The sequence below is a fragment of the Tympanuchus pallidicinctus genome, unplaced genomic scaffold (genome assembly GCF_026119805.1).
Source record: "Tympanuchus pallidicinctus isolate F22 unplaced genomic scaffold, pur_lepc_1.0 scaffold13, whole genome shotgun sequence".
Taxonomy (NCBI): domain Eukaryota; kingdom Metazoa; phylum Chordata; class Aves; order Galliformes; family Phasianidae; genus Tympanuchus; species Tympanuchus pallidicinctus.
The window spans coordinates 7,915,682-7,935,797 of NW_026294648.1; the positions used below are offsets into that span (position 1 = coordinate 7,915,682).

At 45.5% G+C, this 20,116-nt stretch overlaps 1 protein-coding gene across 1 annotated transcript; it reads left to right on the forward strand.

Annotated features, from left to right (window-relative positions):
- Positions 1–653: 653 nt before the first annotated feature.
- LOC128076109 (uncharacterized) lies at positions 654–13,155 on the forward strand. Its single transcript, XM_052673450.1, has 11 exons — positions 654–695; positions 4,317–4,477; positions 4,795–6,249; positions 7,080–7,172; positions 7,731–7,835; positions 8,509–8,618; positions 9,072–9,266; positions 10,446–10,608; positions 11,398–11,563; positions 11,711–11,805; positions 12,374–13,155. The coding sequence occupies exons 2-11, from the start codon at positions 4,321–4,323 to the stop codon at positions 12,457–12,459; spliced, it is 2,625 nt and encodes an 874-aa protein (XP_052529410.1). The 5' UTR covers positions 654–695; positions 4,317–4,320; the 3' UTR covers positions 12,460–13,155.
- The last annotated feature ends 6,961 nt before the right edge of the window (positions 13,156–20,116 follow it).

The window sequence follows — 20,116 nt, forward strand, 5'->3', positions numbered from 1 at the left end:
TAGTAAATGTGAATAAAGTGTCTGTGAAAACCGTCTGGTTTTGTCAATATTGGGGCAGGTTCCCATTTAATGCCATGACAATTTTGACCACTCTGGGAACCGCCTGGAAAGCGACAAGACCTCCTTAAAGTGAGAAAGGAAAGATCGGAGATGGATAAGTTCTGTACACAAAATAGTATTTACCTGCAAAGTTAAGAAGACCATTCTGGTGGCTGCTCCCACTGCTTAATGCCCAGCTCTGCGCTGCTCTATTCGAGGGCTAGGAGAGGTGTTTGTCTGAAAGGTGCTTTGGTGTCAGGGTTTATATATGCTTCTGAAAGGCAATTTGCTTTTTGTTGGTGTGTGTTTTTTTTTTTTTTTGTTGGTTTTTTTTTTTTTTTTTTTTTGAACTGAATTTCAAGTGAGATGACATCAGCCTCTGGGGACTAAGAGGGTGGGGGGAATTGATGAGGAGGGGTGGTTTTTCTGTGCTAAACAGAAGGGAAACCCCTTTGGTTTCAGGAAATAATAAAAGATTTAGGACAATAACTGACAAAGTTCAAGGAAATTCCTGTCTCCAAAATGCTACAAGTGCCAATATGTGAAGCAACTGGCTGTGGGCTCCTCCTCCAGAGGAGGACTATAAAACTGGTACCTACCAGGAAATGAGAGGGACAAGACCATCCTCCCATTGAGCCGAAGTGTCACCAAACCAGGTAATCCAAGCTGCACAGGGAGAAGCGTGGCATTGGTGTTTCTCTTTCATGCTTTTTTTTTTTTCTTTTTCTTTTTTCCTTTTTTTTTTAATAATACATTTGTTGTATTATCATTTGGCTGAATCGTTTCCTAATTCTCCTCCTAGCAAATAGCCAGCTCTGTGATATTGCCAGCCATGTGCTGCCAGTTCTTTGAGATCTCACTGCAGATCTGAAATGTGGGCTGGGGCTTCCAGGGAACATCGGGGACTTTCATCCCCAAATGAACCTTTGGACCATGGGTAAATGCCACAGCTTTGTTCTTTTGGCCAATAGTGCTTCTTGGGGACATTTAACTTTCTGCATATTCTGTATAGGATATCAGTTTGGTGTGGTACATCTTGTGTTGAAAGCCAGGTTGAATTTTTTATTAAATACTTACGAGACCTTGGTCACTTCAAACACAGCAATGTCTCTCAGGCAACTTTGTGCTGTTTTCCCCCAGACAAAAGGCAGGGCTGTAATATTTGTTGCAGCTGTGTAGCCTTATAGTGCACTGTTAATCTTGCTATGTGCTTATCCAAAAGGCATTGACTTACATTTTTTTAACATGCTTATCTTGAAAGACAGTATTTTCTCGGAGCTACGTAAATGTTGGTTATCATTAATAAGGTGGGATGGAAAACCAATTGTGAAGTGCCACTGGGGAATAAGTGTCTGAAAATTTAATGTTGTACTTACATATATACACCCAATGGCATGCCAAGCCTTGCTCCAGCCTTCCATGGAGAAGATGTCCTGACACCAGCATATTCCCATTAACTCTAGGCAAGGAAAACAAGCACGAGTAGCAGAAGTTAGTGTGAAGCAGTTGAACACAGTGATATCTGCAAAGCACAGGTGTAAAGGCAAGGTGGGGTGGGGAATCAGAGCAGAATGGCCTTTTCTGGAGGGCATGATGGAGATTTACTGTAGGGGACAGGGTGTTCTGAGGCTACAGCCTTGTGGCATGGCTGTACACAAAAGAGCAGGAGAGCAGTGGTTGAGGCAGGACCTCGCCAGCTACTGCAAGACTAAGGCTGGAGCATGCCTGGGGCAAGAGGGAAAAGGAGAGAAGGTGGAGGAGATCGGTGGCTGCGGCTTTGCTCTTGCTGCCCAAGGATCATCCCAGGCTGGGCGTCCATTCAGTAAGCCAACAACTGGAAAGGCCTGGCAGTGCCCCCACTGATCCTCATGGTTCCCTGGGCAGTGGCTGTGCTGGCTGCCACCCTGTACACAGAGCCCTCAGACAGCAAAAAGGGATTTCCCACATCCTCCTCTGCCGCCACACCACCCTGCATTGCCTACACCACTGTCACCTCAAGAGCTACACTGTGTGAATCTCAAGGAAGGACTTGATCTCTCCTTTCTCTGCTGCACCAAGCAGAGAGCAAAGGTGCTATCCATTTTCTGTGCTGAACTGGAGAAGCTGGTCCTTACAAAGTGCTGGAGGAAGCAGCTGTACAGCAACAGCACTGATGAGTGATTTCATTGTAGGCACAAGCGAGGCTTGGGCATATTTCAAAAAGAAAACACCACTGTTTCCTTGTTTCTCCAAGTCTTGGTGCAGCCCATTATTGATGCTGTGAGATTAATTTGGTGTGTCCTTATGTTGCCTGAAATGAAGGGAGGAGGTCATGGACTCTGCCTCCCAGCTGCTGAAATGTTCATAAGGCAGGGAGCACATATCTGTGTCCCCAGTGCAAGCAGAGCAGGTCTGTAGCTGTTTCCAGCCCCAAAACTTTCTTTGGAACCCAAAGGAAGTTCCTTCATCATCCTCTTTTGGTATCTTGACCTAAATCCTCTTCTTTCCTTTCCCTTTATGCCTGGTGCCCTGATACAGCACATTTGGGTACTTCTCAAATGTCCTACGAAGGAGAGCACTGCAAGCAGAGGGAAACAGCCCTATGGGTTGCCTTCTCTTCCAAAACCAAACTATTGCAGGCTCTAAAACTGCTACCACGGTTAATTACACAAACCAAGTGAGTCTGCAAATAGGAAATCACTCCTTTGAGCCAGGCAGCCACCCAGCCAGCCCATCTTCCTCCATAAAATCCTTCTCACCCTCCTCCAGAGTCCAATTCAAAACAGAGTGCCTAGAAAGTTGCTGTCTGAGCTTCTTCAGAGTGAAACATCTGGAGGAACTTAGTATCGTATCCCTATTCCAAATATAACCACTGAAACCAAGCTGCCTTATAAAGTGTAAGAGTGCCTTATAAAATGTAAGAACCTCATGGAGTGCACAGGTGGCTGTTGATCCGACGCTTCTGAGCACACATCATTTCTGAGGGACTCCTTCAGGTCAGTAATTCATACCAGTGTTTGATGTTACGAGAGAGAGTTCCTTCTGCAGCACTGTGACACGGCACAGCTTTCTGAACTGAAAAGCCCAACCTTTAGTGCAAGCAAACAATCAAACGAATTGTTCCCCAGAGATGGGACATGTTTCCTCTCCAAATTTCATGAGAGTTTAATTTGTCAAATCTGTTCAGAGCTGTTAGGAGTCAATACGGATTGTTTACCTTTCTTTCTTCTTGTGAAAATTGCATCCTTTAAGATAAATAGAAGAAAAATGTTCGTTTTTCAATGAAACAAAAGAATTTGGAAGCCTGATATTTGCAAAACGGTACCTATCTGCCCAGGAATACTGTGTGTTTAAGAGCAGACACTGGGATTCAGGTTCATTAATATTCACACAATTGTTCTTTGGGTGGTGCAGAATCTGCTCCCTTCACTCCTCCTCACTTCCCGTATCAACAGGAGCTCTGCTTTCTTTTCTTTCCAAAAGGTTTTTTGGAATGGCTGAGAATGAAATACATCACCTTCTCCCTTTCCAGCTCATTTAGGTCACAAAATATTCTAAAAATACAGAAAAAAAGCAAGAACATTACTGTTTTATTTTCATCCTTGTTTCCTAACCAAAACCTCCAGAGAGCAAACTCCAGCTCATGGTACCCAGGAGTGCAGAGGAATGGAAATGTGGGGGCTGCTTACAAACAGACGAGTTAATGGCAGAAGTATGAAGGGTTTGAAAATAGACTATTTAGTCACTGGGGTTTTAAGAAAGGGATGGAGTTGGAAAATTCCATCTGGAAGGGAGACTGTGTATGTGTGTGCAGTGCCTGCCTGTTTGTCTGTAACAGTGGATAAGAAATGTCCTGAATTGGCTCAAAAATACTTTGTGGGTTTAATCTGAATGTTTGTTCATTTGTGTTAGGCTATTCATTCCTCTCCATCTCCAGCAGCTCAGAGAAGAGAAGACTGGAACCATCACCACCACCTGCAATGCTTTGGGGCACCTAAACATGTTTTTGCCAGAAATCTGTCGCCTAAATAGGTTGTGTGTGTTTTTTCTGGATAGGCCTCTGGAAAGTAGGCACCTAAAGTTGTTCTTTGAATGGAGCCTTTGTCCCAAGTGATGAGGAGGGAGGCATGTTGGAAACACCTGAGCCTGTCACCAGCTTCTCCCTTTTGGAGCAGGGGCAAGGCTCTGGACTCTGGCTGAGCGCCCGAGGCCGAAGAACTCTGGTCTAGACGCAGACACATGTGGAGAGACGGTGAGGCTGTGGGGGTGACCACTGACATTGTTGTTTTGTCTGAAAGGGCCATGGTGAGCACGGCGGGCTTTGCAGCTGTCTTCTACAGTGAGCCGGCTGTGCTGGGGCTCCTGGCAAACGTCGTCAGCGCCTTCCTCCTCTGCCTGCAGAACTTTGCCACAGCACACACAGGCCTCGGGCCGCAGGGAGCAGAGGATGTCCTCGCAGGTGGGTGACAGCGCTCTTTTGGAGCACCTCTCCCAGCAGTCTGGTCTGAACCCTTCACGTGCCATTCCCCAGCCTCCATAGATCCAAACCAGACTGCTGCTCCTGGCCCCACTCCTCCCGCTGAGCATACCGGGGGGCTCCGTGGCTGCACAACAAGGCTCGGCACAGAAATTCGTCATCAGGATGGGAGCTGAGGAAAAGATAGAGGCCACAGGGCTTGGCACAAATGTCACTTGTGGGATCTGTGGCGGGATGTCCCTAGGTGCTTGGTCTTCCTGTGGCTTGCTTCCCTCCTGATGTCTTGCTGTGTCTCTCAGGTGTCCACCTCATCCTGATTGGAGGCTTTGTCCAGCTCCTGGCAGGATTTCTTGCCTTCCGGAAGTACGACCACCTCGGAGGCGCAGCCTTTCTCACCTTCTCTGCTCTGTGGAGTAGCTACGGAGCCACACGCATCATTTCAGCTGCTTATCCCCCCTTGCAGAACATAACACTGTCCTCGGGGAATGCCAGTCAACTCCTGTCCTCCACCACGACACAGCTCTCTGCCAGCCAAAGTGCAGTGGCAGGGCTTGTGGCCTACATCTCCATTTCCTTTATTCTCTCCTTCTGCTCAGCTACAGTGAACTACATCATGCCTTTCATATTTGGGGCCATTGCTCTTGCCCTGGTGTTTGAAGCCGTTGCACTGTTTGGCCAGTGGGCCCTGATAGTGTCAGGTGTCATTGAGCTTGTCATTGTCCTGTGTGGGTTGTATGGGGCACTGGCTCTTCTGTTGAAGGGGATCACGCAGCGGTACATCCTTCCAGGCTTTGGGCATCCACTCTTCAATGTCTTGCTACTGGGGTCAGCACAGAAGAGCTCTTCCAAGGCCATTGGGGAAGAGAAGAAAAAGAATACAAAGTATGCTGAGCCGATGGCCCTAGGCAACATCTGTGACACTGTCTCTCCATTTATATTTGCTTTTTACTTCTTTGGGTACATGAAGACCTTCTGTGTTGGAGCAGCGTGGATATCCATAATCTCCAGCTGCCAGCTTCTCTCCAGCTTCTACAGCTATCTCAGAGGAGACGTCTACTACACAACGAAGTTTGGTGCCCACAGCCTCCTCTGGCTGGTAATGTCCTGGGAAGAGTTTGTACTCACCACCTTCCTCGAGCCAGGCAAAGCTCAGGAGAGCAGGCTGGGGATGTTTGGAGGGTGGTTCTTCTTGGTTGTTGCCTGCATGCTGTTTTTGATGTCAACCCACAAAGACACGCTGGAGATGTTGCAAAATGCTTCTTTCATCATCCTCACATCTGCCTTCATCCATCAGATCCCAGTGTCGGGTGCTTACCCATTCCTTGGAGCTGCCTGTAGCCTATGCACCGCTCTCTCAGTGTATGCCACTTTTGCCAGCCTTATCAATTCCATTGGGGAGAAGGCTTTGATTCCAGTTGGCAAACAAGCTATGTCCAGTTCAGCTCTTCAAACCACACTGATGGCTGCCAAAATCTGCTTCACTAGGTCCAAGAACCTCCCAAGTGGCACCAAAGCTGAAGTGCCAGATGCCTTGTTCTACATCTGCAATGGCCTGGCAGCAGTCTCTGCCATTCAGGGTACTCTCAGTGACCCCAACAGGCAGCAACTCTCCATACCCTCCGTGCTCATCCCAGGAGCCATAATCCAGCTGTACGTCTGCAGGATCCAGGTTCAAGGAGGCAGAAGGTTTGGTTGTGTTCTCCCACTCTGCTATGCTGCTTTCTGGGGAGCATGGACCTGGCTTCGGTTTGCAGGTAACAAAATGCCAGGCTTTCTATTTTGCTGTCCCAAAACTAAGAGATGCTTTTAGGAAAACTCTGTTTGATTTCTTTTGTATAATTCCTTCTCCCAGAAGATTTACTCAAAATTACCAATATTTCTTCTTGTAAAAAAAGAAAAAAAAACAAAGAAAAAAAAAAACAGGGAATGGCCAAACAACCCGGCTTATACTCACACAATTAATTGCCCTTGATGCAGTTACTTAGTGCTCTGACAACTACAGGAGTCTGAATTATGTCTTTCTTTGATCCCAACTGAGGTAAAGATTTCCCTGCTAAACTGTTGTGAGACAACATTCAGACTGCCCCAGGACGGTTATTTCAGAACAACAGTTCATTACACACTTCTTAGGTGGCAGAATATTCCAGGTTCTGCATTTATGCTTCAAAAGCCTGGAGCAATTCATCTTAGCTGCTTGTAGACATGGAACAAGATCTCAAAATGCCTGAGCTTTATGAAGCCTTATTCAGCACCATGTTCAGAAGCATTTCATATGGCCTCCCTGCGAGGTCCTATTGAAATGAGTACCTCTGGGAAAACTTATAGCTATTGCCTAAGAGGCAGGAAGCTATTAGTCTTTGCAGTCAGATTTTCTTGTCTTTTACAAGCTGGAAATAAAATCATCAGGGTTTATGATAATCATCACCAGTTCTTTGGTTAATACCTGAACTAGTTTGCACTACAGATACAATAGGTTTCAATCCACTGGGATACTTCTTAGCAATCACTGTCAATTGACTTGAACTGCAGATATGCCATTCTGTTAATGGCTTTCTCTCAACTAAACATTCTGGTCCTATTTCAGGCCACCTGATGAATATTGGTGCGGGGAACAGTGAAGGATTTACTGCTGGTGCTATTGCCTTTTTGGTGCTCAATGCTTTTTTAATGATTTTAGGTAAGTCTCAGTACCACAGATGATTGACTGTTGTGGAGTGTTTGGGGCCAGATCACTTTTCTCACCTGTGGGCACTCTGTGGAGGAAGTGCACAAGAAAGGGAGCCTCAGCTCTCTCTGTCACACCAATTAGGCAAGAACTGAAATGGTTTGCCCACAGCCAGTAACAGAAGCTGAGCTGGGCTTAGAAGAAACAGTCATAAGAGAAAGGAAGAATATTTCAAAGAAAATAAACGGTTCAAATGAGGTGAAAGTGTTAGAAGGACTGGACCACTGGCATATAACCACAGTCAAACTCCAGCCCAGCTGCTGTAAATCACCTTCTTCTTGGCTCTCCGATAACTGTTTTCCATGTGAGCACAGAGTACTGGCAGATGAACAACTTGGCAGTTTGTCTCCTGAAAGCCAAGGGCTAACTAAACCACATCCATATCTCTGTGAACAGGGAAGTCGGATCGGATACAATTAAGTTCATTTATGAACACTTCTGATGTTTCACACACATTTTTACAGGCATTTCTCTGATGTGGGTCAGTCCTGTTTATATTTCTTTCCACAGCTTCCTCTTTTAACATGGTGCTTCTCTGCATGACCCTGGCAGTGGAGCTCCTGACCATTTGTTTTCTGCTCTTCACATTGGAGATCCTCCCTTTGCCATTTGAAAGTGAGTTGTAGGTGAACTTGTCCTCAAACCTTCACCCAGCGGGTGCAGTGAGTGGGTCTGTCTTTGGGGAGCAATATTCTGCATCAGTTCAGTATGGAGAAAAGCAAGCAAGCAAAAGATTGTGTGATCTCCCCTAGAAGACTGAGTACATGCAAGCTGCAGATGCTGAGCCTTCTAGCTCCACGGCTGCAGGAGGAAATGTTCCCTCATACCATCATCTGCAGCTCCTTGGGCACCCTAATAAACATCTAGTATGGCAGATACTGTTGAATCTAGATGAACTCCTGAAGTTCTGTACAATTCTACTTTCTAGTAGTCGTTTGGTGAGCCAAGACTTGGAGTGAACTAAATATGCCATTGATGTGAATGGATGTAGTTCTATTCAAATTCTGGCTTTGTAGCAAGTGAGACTGACTTGAAATTATACATAGAGCTTTAGAAAGATGTTTTTTAGAAGGTTTTCCACCAGCAAATTAAAAAAAAAAAAAAAAAGTCAGGTAGACCAGCCTGGAAATGCCTTGAATTTTTAGACTCACAGATGTGCTGGACTGTAGATGTAGTGTGACAGGAAAAGCTGAAGTAAGTTTGCAATTCTGGGAAGACCAGACACAAAAGAAAATAAAACTTTGCCAGCACTCTTCCTCCCTTTGACCTTCTGTGGTTTGATTTTCAGTTGTAATGTTATGCATCTTCAGCATCATCTGCTTCTACGGAGCAACAGCATCACTTGCTAACAGCATGTTTGGGAAGGACCTGATGATGATGGGACCCTCTCTGTTCACAGTAAGAGATGTTTTGCATAACGGTGTAGCTTCCTTGCTTAAGAGAATATTCCAAGGTATTCAGTCTTGCCTAGAGGAGTGCAAGTTTCTATCTCCCTTTCTTTGACTGCCATTTGAAATCCCTGTCACAGTACTGCTGTAGGAAGATTTGAGCTAAAAACAAGGTACTTTCCATTAGGAATAATGTGTATGGAAATCTGGGACACTTACAAGTTTAACATCACCTGCTTTAGGTGAAGCACACCTTAAAGTGCTGCCTCTGCCCTTTGAGGCCAAGAGAGAATGGCACAGGGAGATGTCTGTGTTCAAGGAGACCAAATCATAGAATCATCTGTGCTGGAAGGGACCACTAAGGGTCACCTAGTCCAATTCCCCTGCAACAAACAGGGACAGATCATCCCCTGTATTTAACATATTGGCTTAGTCCCATGCTAATGGCTTTGACTACTGCCAGGCTGAGAACTCTAAGAAGAATACTGAAGATCCCCCACCCTGCATCTGCCCCAAGTCCCACTGTACCAGTGGCCTGAGGACCATCGCTGACTTGCTGAACACAGGGGCAGTGTGTGGGGTCCCAACAGACACCGTGTATGCTTTGGCAGCCTCCTGCAGACACCCTCAAGCCATTGAGAAAGTCTACAGAATCAAGGTGCGGATACAAAGCTGACTTGTTGTACTGCTGGCATCCCATAGATTGGTAATGTATGCAAAGACAAATGGGAACCCCTTCTTCCAAGTTGTTCTGATTCAGAACTGAGCAGATAGAGTCCAGCAGGAGCTTCATAAAAGGCCATGGATCATTTTTTTTAAGCTGAGCAACTGGCAGGAAGAGCATTCGCTGATTTGGGTGTGTAGCACTGGGAATTAGCAACTTTCTGCTTCACTGAAGGGGACAAAACAAAAACCCAATCTCAAACAGCCTTGACATGTTCCTAAGTGGGTCCAAACCTGTATTTGTCCTCTCTGCTTTATGAAGTGCTGAATCAAAATCCCAGATTTAAACTTGCCCAGACTTTGGGAGACATTCAGTGCTGGAAGAAGACCCAAAGTTTGCACCTTAAATACATCTTTTGCAGCCTGGCCCCTTCTGTTCTCCATGAGGCAATTTCCTGGCTAGCCTGGAGAAATAAGCATAACAGACTATCTCAGCTGGCACTTAGTGTGAACATCAGCAACAAAGGCAGTCTTTTCTGTCCTGCTTTGGTGCCAATGCTAACCTTCCTTGTCAATGAGAGAATATAAACAGAATGTAAATACATGCCCAGTTCCTTAGTCATTTGGCCCTGCTGAAAGTGATGTCAGCTGAGGACTGAAATGACACTGCTTTGTGAGCTCTTTTATTTTCCTTCCATATCATCGCTCACTTCACAACAAGTTTATGTCAAAGCATCAAAGAACTAAAGAAGTGGTCATGTAGATACCAGTTTCAGGGGGTTAGATTCCCCTTCCACCATCCTGTTGGGTTTTCTCTTGATTTATACCAGCATAAGTTAGAAGAAAATCAGGACTCTGGTGTATTAAAAATACTGATAATGAGAAGAATGTTGCCCTGCCTGCGTTGGTTGTGTCTGAAGCAGGGGAATTGGGTGCATTCTGCCAAGATCCCAAGAGCAGCCTACTGTGCTCTCTCTTCTTCAGTTTGCACATGCAGATTGAGCTGTGGCACAAATCACAGCATGCAGCCCCCTCCTCTGCTCAGCTTTTTCAGCAGAGAGAGGGCCTTACTTGCTTGGAGCCTGTGGTCCCTAGGCAGTATACAGACTAGGACTCCAGTGGGCTTAGATCTTCTCGATGTAGACTTTTTTGTTTCTGTTTTTTGCTTTTGTAGGACAGGCCTCAAGAGAAGCCCATCTGCATCTTCATTTCAAACCTGGATCAGCTGAGAGCAGCTGCTCCCCCCATCAGCCCACTGCTCTGGGAATTCATGGAAAATGTTTACCCAGGTGGTGTTGGCTGCATTATCAAGAAGGGAGAGTGGCTGAAGAAGCTAGGTGAGTTGAACAGGACAACACCTTTCATGATTTCAGCAATCCATACATTCTCTGAGATGTCAAGGGAGAAAACACCTCTTACACATCTTAGTACTACGTTAAGCGTAGGATGTTAAAGTGCTGGAATGACTCATAGGCAATGAGAACCAGCATGATGGTCTCTTTAATCCAGTCAGACTCAAAGAAAGGGAGGCTCATCAGCCTGGGAGGGTCACATCTTGCAAGCTCATTGCTGTTAACTAGGAATGAGCAAGCCCTGGGTGGAGGATCAAAAAGAGATGAGCAGTCCAGAACAGAAGGATGTACTTGGGCCCTTTTCCTTCCTGACATATGGACTAAGAGAAAACACTGTGAGAAACAGTATGATTCGCACTTAGACTTGGTTTCTGGGAATCAATGGGAATGTTAGAGAAGCAATTATGCATTAGGAGTTATGCATGCTAACCTGGTGGAGGTGTGTGGCAAAGGGTAGGGAAGGTGGGAAACAATCACAAAGAATTTGATTCTTGGATGTAGGTAAATCCATTATCTATGAAAAGAGCTATGCTGATCTGCAGCCACTGAGGTTGTGAGATTTTCCCTTCTGATTCTTACTATTCTCTTACTCCCAAAATCTTAGAGCTGCACTCATGGATTTCTGATCAAATGTGCTGGTTTTCTGAAACTGTGCAAGAGTCTTGCAGTTTTATTTGGTGTATGGAGCAGAGTCACTTGCAAGGAGAGCAGGCAGTATTCCAACAATGCCTTGCCAAGTAAACCTCTTCCAGCATCCTCTGTTTGTCTTTCAAGGAGTTGGAGAAGGCTACAGCAGAGTGGGAACTCAAGACAGTATAATGATCAGAGTGCCTGACCTGACTGTCCTGGTGCACCTCATTGACATGACGGGGCCTTTGGCAATCACATCTGCTAACCCTAGTGGAGAGGTTGACAGCACGCATCACGACATGGTCATCTCGTGAGTACCCTGTTCACTGCATTTCTACTGCTCTGCAAACCACCCAACAGGCGGGCAGCCATCATGATTTGATGCTGTGTGTTGAGAGGAACTTCAACATAAGGCAGTATGAAGTACCATGCCACTTTCTTTCTTTTTTCCCTACAGGCGTCTTGGCCATAAGCTGGAGGGTGTTCTCTGCGATGGAGAATCTGATGAAGTGGTAGCATCAACTGTGGTCAACTGCACAAGGATTGATGAAAGTGAGTGTCAGAAGCATCTTTCCAGTAGCATATTCCAGGGTTGCTCCCATTCCTTTCAGTAATATCAGACTGGCAGCACAGTGTTCTCAAAGAGTAACAGGTCTTGTGTGCTCAGACTTTTGCAAACGTGTTGACAAAAGATGTCTTTGGAGGGCCTCTGTTTTGGCAGAATGAGGCAGTCAGAAGCAAAGCTATGCCTCAAAATTTGCCTTAGAATAGAGAAAATGCTTCAAGTGTGAGGGTGAATGCTTCTGAAAGGAAGGGCATATGTTTCTTGTAGACCCCAGCATTAAGGTAAAGTAATCCACAGCAGTGTAGAAACACTAACTGTAGTCTTGTTTGCTGGCTCTGGGTCATCATTTGGGTGGGATTCTTTAGTGAAAAACTGAACTTTGAACTCAGCGCTGTGTTGGTGGGTGTCTTTATTTCTGACAAAGTTTATTATTTGGAGGCACTAAGCATCTAGATGGCTTTACTGGTTCAGTGTGTTTATGTTGGAACATAATCCCTTTTCCTTTCTTTCCCCCTTTGGGAATTATCCTAATTTTCTCATTCTTGCTCTGGGAAGGTGGCATCACCATCTTGAGAGAAGGCTGCATACCAGCAGGCAAGGTGATGCAGATATTTGAAAGAGTAAAGAACAGAGCAGTCTGACACCAAAGAAAACCTCCCCTGAGCAAAGGAACAGCATCTACTCTCACAAAAAGACATGATGAATCCCAAACCTCGCTGGAGCACTTGGCCTTGTGAAAGCCATACCTTCTGTAATCAAGCACTCACCTCCTTGGGAAGCAGCAGCACTTTCCCATCCAGTGTCTCTCCTGGGAGCGTTCTGTGGCTGTTAATTGTTTATCTCCAGTAAGTGCCTGAAACCGCTGGGAAATCTGCCCACAGAGTGCCAGCAGGATCAGGAGCTGATGCTGCACTGCAGGAATTCCCAGAGTACCAGTGTTTCCTGAGTGCCTTGGACTGTGGACTTCATGCTGCTTGTATACTCCCTTCTACAACATTCAGATCTGTGTATTTTAAACAGCTACATTCAACTAAATAAATCCTCTTTTTGGAATATAAGGAAAAGACTTTGGCTTTCAGTTGCTTTCCACCAAACTGTTCATCCTCCAAAAACTGCAAAGCTCTACCACTAAGCGCTAGGGGAAGAAATAAATATTGGAAGGCACACTCCTGACAGAGGGTGTACAGTGAGTTATTCACCCCTGTCCTGCCCTGGCATCCTCACAGCCACTCCCTGCTTGGAACAGGACACCTCCCAGCTGGTCTTGGGGTACTTAATGCAGAAAGCAACAGCTGATGTAGGCCCATGGTAAATGGAGGTTGAGGGGAAATCAGGGAAGAGGGGAATTCACTCTTGAAGAAGACAATCCTTATTAAAAAAACAATGAGCTAGGGCTTAAAAGCTGGCTTCAAAACACAGATATGAAATTCAGATTTGGAGGGTTTCTGTAATGTTTTTCCCTGTACCAGAAGCAGTGTCCAAGCAGCAGATCTCTGCCAGTTCCCTACAGTTGTTCCTTCTCCTCCCTCCTACTCTGGGCAGGCAGATTGTTCCCTTGGCATGCTTGCAACACCACCTCCTACCACCCAAGGGACAAGCCCCTTTCCAGCTCCCCTTTATCATAGCTTTGGAGTATCCTTTTCTGCTTCTCGTGGGCTTCTCCCCAGGGTCACATCAGAGCAGGAGTTCCCTCCCTCCCAGATCACCAGATGCTTCTCCAAGACCTGAGCAGCCAAACCTGGTGGGGCTTTTGGGGCTGCATTCCTCCCACACCTCATTATGAACACGTAAACAAACACTGACTCTGGTTCTGAGCGTGCTCAGCTTGCTTTGGCACAGGGGTTGTTGTCCCTCTGCTCCTCCTCAAGGTGCAGCCTGCCATTTAGCCTGTGCTCAGAAGTCCCCATAAATAGCAGCTTTGACTCTGGCTCCAGGTGATGGATGTTATTTCACTACCCACAGTCCCAGTTGAAAGCCTTTGGCATCTGTTCCTCAGGTCTGAGCACAGACTACCCTTGACGCTGCAACCTGGAGCCTTCTGACCCTAAACCCCACCTGTACCCTCTGCCGAGGGCACTGACTGTAGGCTGTGCTGGGCACTGCAGGGCATTCCCAGTCTTCTCTGGTTTTTCAGCCCCTGCCAACTTCTCTAAGAGGAGTGAAGTCATGCTCCCCTCCCTGCACATACCCTCAGACAGCTAAACAAGCCTCTGCACACACAGTACCCTTCTTCCACACACAAGCACATATTATGCCCTGGTGAGCCATCAGTTAGCGTAGCAGCTATATGACCAGTCCATGTGTCACCTTCTTCCTAGGGCAAGATCGTCCTGGAGTGGGAATCTCCCTTCTCTGTCCCTCAAGCACTTCACAGCACAGGTCAGAGGGTTCAGCTGCATTTGGCATCAGGAACCCAGATGCTGGGAAAGCCAGAGCAAGGCTGGGCCAGCTGGGAGGGAAGCAGGAAACCATGGGAGACAGAGAGGGCTGAGACGAAACAGTAGGGATTTCTGGGGATATTGCAAAATGCTGTGATTCTCTCTGGTTCTGACCCAAAGCGGCATGCAACAAAGCCATCAAGAAGTCAGTGCAATAAAACCCTGCTTCTTCACGGGGACAGAGTTACATGTATTTCTTGTGCATCCCAGCTGCGGATGCTGCCACTGAATGTTTAGTTGAAATGCGCAGATAAATGATTTGTGTATCCATATTAGAAAAACAGGGAGAGAAAGCCAATTAACAACTGGTCATTGGCGTAGTGCAAAGAGATGTTGATCTTGCAAGCCCCAGTGCTCTGAAGGACTTAGTAAATGTCTTTAAGGCCAGCTGAGGTCCATTGCCCAGCATACTGGACTATTTGAATGGTTGTACTGGATGATATTAGATATCTTTCCCAACCTTTATGATTCTGTGATTCTATATGCTTGACTTCAAGCATGTGGTGAAGTCCCACAACATGGGATTTCTCTCACGTTTCAATATTTGAGAAACTCCTTGACCTTTCCAAACAAATGTGGTTGTCAACAGTGGCCATAAATTGTTATAACAGTAACAATAAAAAAGGCAGGAAGTCTCATCTTGTCTTGTCCCCTCCACAATGTCTACATTAGACTGTCTCCATACTGGTGGCACAGGACTGAGAGAGTGTTCATAGTATTTTGGCTCAAGGCAAGGATGTGTGTTTCACCACAAGCTGTGATTAGTGCAACAAACAGCCTGGGATTTGGTAAACCAAGACAAAGTATTGCCTGTGATCTCCTGAGCCTTTCTATGCAAACAATTTTCCAGCGGCAAGAGCAGCTCTCACCTTGCACTGCTGCTGTCTGGCAGGTAAATCACAACTGGAATGTCTCAGCCCTCGAGGAAAGCACCTGACAGACACACTGTGATGATGAGAAAGTCAGGTTTGAAATTAAGAACCGTTTTGCAACTTCAGAGCTATAGACAAATCTACAACTTAGGTTATAAGTGGGGCAAGATAAGAAAGCATAGGAGCATGCTTTCTACTGATGGCACACAAAGATGGCGAAAGTGTTGTCAAGATCCAAGATGAAAGGCTCTTTAAAAATTCCTTGTTTGGGTTGCTTTTCCCTCAAAACAAAACTCAGCCCTTTGGAGTCCACTGGGCAGGGCTTCATTTCTCTCCTCTGGGACAAACTCATTGAAGGACTTAAGGCAGGACTAAATTTCAGACTGTTTTAGATCCATGAAGAAGTCATCTAGCCCTGAAATCCACAAGCCTAACTCTATGGCTTTATGAAATGAGTTTATCTCAAACCAACCAGACACTTCTTTCCATCTCAGAGGACATAAACCCACTGAAGGCATGATTCTTTCCTCTCAGTCATAATTTGGAGATGCCTGAAGTGCCAGCAGTAGCTATAGAGGGATCCCGAACTGTCTATTTTCACAAATAATGCTTCATGTATGTGTATATGCTGGTGAAATTTTCTCTCTTGGCTTCAGATGATGGCTTATTTTCAGGAAGAACCATGATTTTTCAGAGATATTTCCTTGAGAACAAGGAAATATTCTTGAAAATCAAAAGGTTGCCTATCAGCAGAACACTGTTTAATCAAAGAAAATCTTTGTGTACAGGTAGAGTGAAAGCCATAAATATAAGACAGTGAAGTTTCTATGCGCTGAGTTTCTATTGCTTATTAAAAAGCAAACAAATGAGGCTATAGAAAAAAAAGTCATTCATTACTACCTGGATTTACACTCAACCTTGTGATATTCTATTGATTGATGAGAGGTTATGGTAAAGAGATCTTTGCACTGTACCGATTTTCCAGTATCAGGTGAGAGACATCAAGGGGAAAATAGATGTTGTATTCAACAGAATAAATTGCACGATTTCTTCCGCCTCCCCAATCCGTGCCGGGAATAAGCATGGTTTTCTCTTCAGCAAACAAGGAAATAAATTTTATTTCTTGTTGCTGTTCTGGTGCTGCTAAATAGAGCAACATTTCCTTATCAGAACCGATTTGGGTAAATCCCCATTCTATTATCTCATTATTTCCATTACATTATCTATCATCACGGCGAAGTCTTGTGATTAAAAGCTGTGACCTGTTATTTGCAGTGATTTTTGTCAGAAATGCCCAGTTGGATGTGGAAGACCACAGTAATACAGGAACCATAAAAGTAAAGGTGACCGAGGACATGCCCAGGAAATAACTTCAAGAAAAGCCAAAGAAAAGTCCAGATGCCAATTGATGAAGTTCTCTGCCTTCAGGAGGGTTTTGTTCAAGTTTTTTCCCAGTACGAACAACTCTAAATCCAGCAGCTGTTGGGTGTCCAGAGATCTTTCATGACTCGGGTTAGCACATCAGGTTGTCCACTCTGCCACCTTACCCAAGTGTTAAATTCGCCAGCACGCTCTGAGCTGTTACCATGACAAATGAACCTGGAATATGATCAGTAAGCAACCCACGGTGGGCGAGTAGCCCTGCGTCCTGACTCCACACATGTACCACGTCTTTGTTTCACAGAAATCTGGCTCAAGAACTTGGTGAGCATTAACAACTGTTGTGTAGTTGTGTCCTCACAATTCTTCACAGGGACTCAAAACAAACTGCCCAAGCCCGGACCACTCCTGCTAGCATTTTTGCAAGGTTAGAGAGAAACAAACACACCTCCCTTAGATCAACAACATGAGCCCTCAATCCCTTTATTCATTCTCTTTAAACACAGGGTCCTTTCATTAGGGCTATTAGCAATAGCCTTAATGCCTCTTGCTGTGTTTTCCATTGTGAGATGCTATGTACTGCTGAAGGCTCATTTCCAAATGGAAGCTGGCAATGAGCAATAATGCCTTTAGATCCCAACCAAAGGGGAACTAGGGATACTGGATTTCAACCATGTCACATTTGTCCCTAAGTCTCTCCTGTGGATGGTCTCTTCATTCTGCCCCACTTCTCAACCTTAGTGCCAGCTCAGAAGTTAGCTGAGCTTTAGTGAGATGGTTTTCAAGGACAGAACATCAGTTCTGCTAGGGAAGAGCAGCACATTTGTGTGTGAATTCAGACAGGGGAAGGAAAGAGATGGGGAGGCACGGACAGGAGCAGGTGGTTTAGACAAAAGGGCAGAAAGTTTCTGTTCTATTAAAAGAAACAGTGCAAAATACTGTTGCACAACAGAATGTTGACTCACATCATCACAAAAGCAAATTGCATGGAATGTCACTGGTGGTGAAGGGCATCACTTCTCTTTTCCAAGAGAGATACTGAAATCTGATAGATGGAACACCACCTCAAGAGGGACGTGGCCATGACAGTATGTTCCAGGAGTTGGTTCCTCCACACCTGGAGCTGACTCACATACAAAGAGTTGTGCTATGTGCTTTCGGTTCTGCTCAGCTCTACTCTCCTTACTTTCCTTCTTCCTCATTCTTGTTTTGCTTTTGGGGTTCAGGGCTGGTATTTTTGTCGTTTGTTTGTTCATTTGTTTTCCACTCTTTGATTATTTCATGTAATCTCTCAATTTTATGAGACATTTTCCTGGAGACAGTGAGATCACAGCTCTGTGACTGGGCATTTTGTCAGTGAAAATTTTGAATATAATTTCATGCAGAGGAGGAGGGAAAAAAATCAATGTATTAGCATTTACTGTGCACACACAAACATGACTATTTCTTACCCTTCCCCTACAGATGTGGTAGGACTCACTTCCCCCATATAGAGGAGTACCTGTAGCACCACAGCCAAGACAAGCTCAAAGGACCATCAGATGTATGACGACAGCTTTCAGCTACAAGGCCCTGAGAGCTACCTTGCTTCATACCAGACATTTATCTCTGAGGAGAGATGGACAAAAGGGCTTTAGCTTGATCAATTCTTCATTGTGTCTTCGGGGAGCTAGGGCCTGGAAGTGCAGTGGAGGATGTAACACTAATACTGCTTCTGGAAGTCTATAGGAAACACATCTCAGCTTCCGTCATGGACAAGGGGAATCATCACACCTGCATCCTGTGTGCCACTGCTCATGGTCATTGCTGCTCACTTGGATCTGATCTAAGCAAAGCTACTTTGTCTGCTCCTTCTCTATTTCTCCTCCTGTATCAACAGTTCTGCTTCCCACTAAAGGGAAGTTTTAGTAATTTAGACTTGGTTTATTTTGCAAGCGAACACAGCTGCTGGCAGCCACAGGCAAGAAGGGTCTGGAGACCTGCAGGGAGATAGGAAGGAGGACAGAGGTTGTGGAAAGCCCTAGGCCACAAGATCTGATAACCCGGAGTGGTGACCTGACCCTTTGCAAGGTTGCAGGTGGAAAGATGCCACAGGCAGTCAGCAGGCTCACGGGAATTTTGAGGACATAAGGTGAGCCTGGTCAGGGGCTGCAGATACTGACTCATCCTATGGCACAGCGCACAGAATGGAAACGTGGGCACATCCTGCCAGCTTAGGGTGGCTGCTCAAGGTCACAGCAGAACCTGTAAGAGTTACAAGATGGTTCTGTGCATGTGTCATGATTTCAGCAGATTTTTAACAGGGCTTCAGAGCCACAGCCAGGTGCAGGGACAGCGCTGTACTGGATGCACAGGACGGATTTCCCCATCCTGATTCAAGAGCCTCAATTTCCAGACTGTTGGTACTTTCCCAAAAGATTTTTACACAGTCAATTTCTTCTGTCATGCAGCTATCTCTGTTCTGCCTTATTCTGAGCCTCAGCACAGAGCTGCTCCATAAATTCCTTATTGTTACAGCTGACACAAAAGCTGGGGACACCCAGCTGGCTCAAGACCATTACAGGTTGCTCGGCTCTTGGCAACACAGCCGTCACAGACAGAAATCCAATACAAGTATAAATGGATTTTGCAGAACAGTTGAAGATCTGGCCCAAGCTTTGAGATATGGAGATATGCTGTTTTTTTGTTGTTCTTAATATTCCTTCAAAATGTGACAAACCAGAATATCTAGTCATGCTGTAGTAATAACCCTAAACACTTGATGTTACAGGGAGAAGTAACAGGAAGAATGCAGCAAGGTGAGTATGACAAAAAATCACTGCAGGTTGTGTTTTCACACGCCCTCTGTAGTACCGAGGAGATGTAAAGGTTTTGTTTTGACTCATTTCCACACCATAAGGAGGACTTGCCTTCTGCCTTTTCTTCCAGTTGATGTCCCACCCTGAGCCATAGGTGGATGCTGGCTTTCATATTTCAGCAGAAGGAGCCAAACAGATGAGGTCTGTATCCCTACAGCTCCCAGTTCTTGGTGTTTTCTTAAATCAGAGGCAGTCATGGGGCATTTCTGACTCTGTCCATGTCTCAAGCACTTTCTCATCTGGTTCACTCAGGAGGTAGTGGTGATGCCACCCTTCCTCTCTGAACCGCTCTACCCACTGGAGCATCAGATCCACCCACTATACCAACATGCACCCTTACGAAGATGCCATTGAGTCAGTTCCTGTTCCTATGGCACAGTTCTATTCTCAGAAAGGTGAGTTGGCTTTTCCTGTGACTAGAAAATGCCCTTCTTTGTTTTCCATTCTTTTTTCCATTGACACAGATGTCTGGACTGTACAAAGGGCAAAATCAAGGAGGAACAGGCCTGCTTCCTGGGTTGTTTCCAACCCCAGTGGGACTAAAGTGTTGTTATTTTCACAAACAGGCCCATTCATGAGATGATTTTGTGTCCCATAGCGATCTTTCAGGCCTGAAGACCTCAGAGTCACTGACAATAACATTGTCCCTTCTTGGAAATCTCTTGATTTTCTTCAGTGACTTCAAACTCCTCCTTGATGGATATTTGAGGGTCCCGAATCCCTTTACATCCCTCTTGATTGCCACACTGC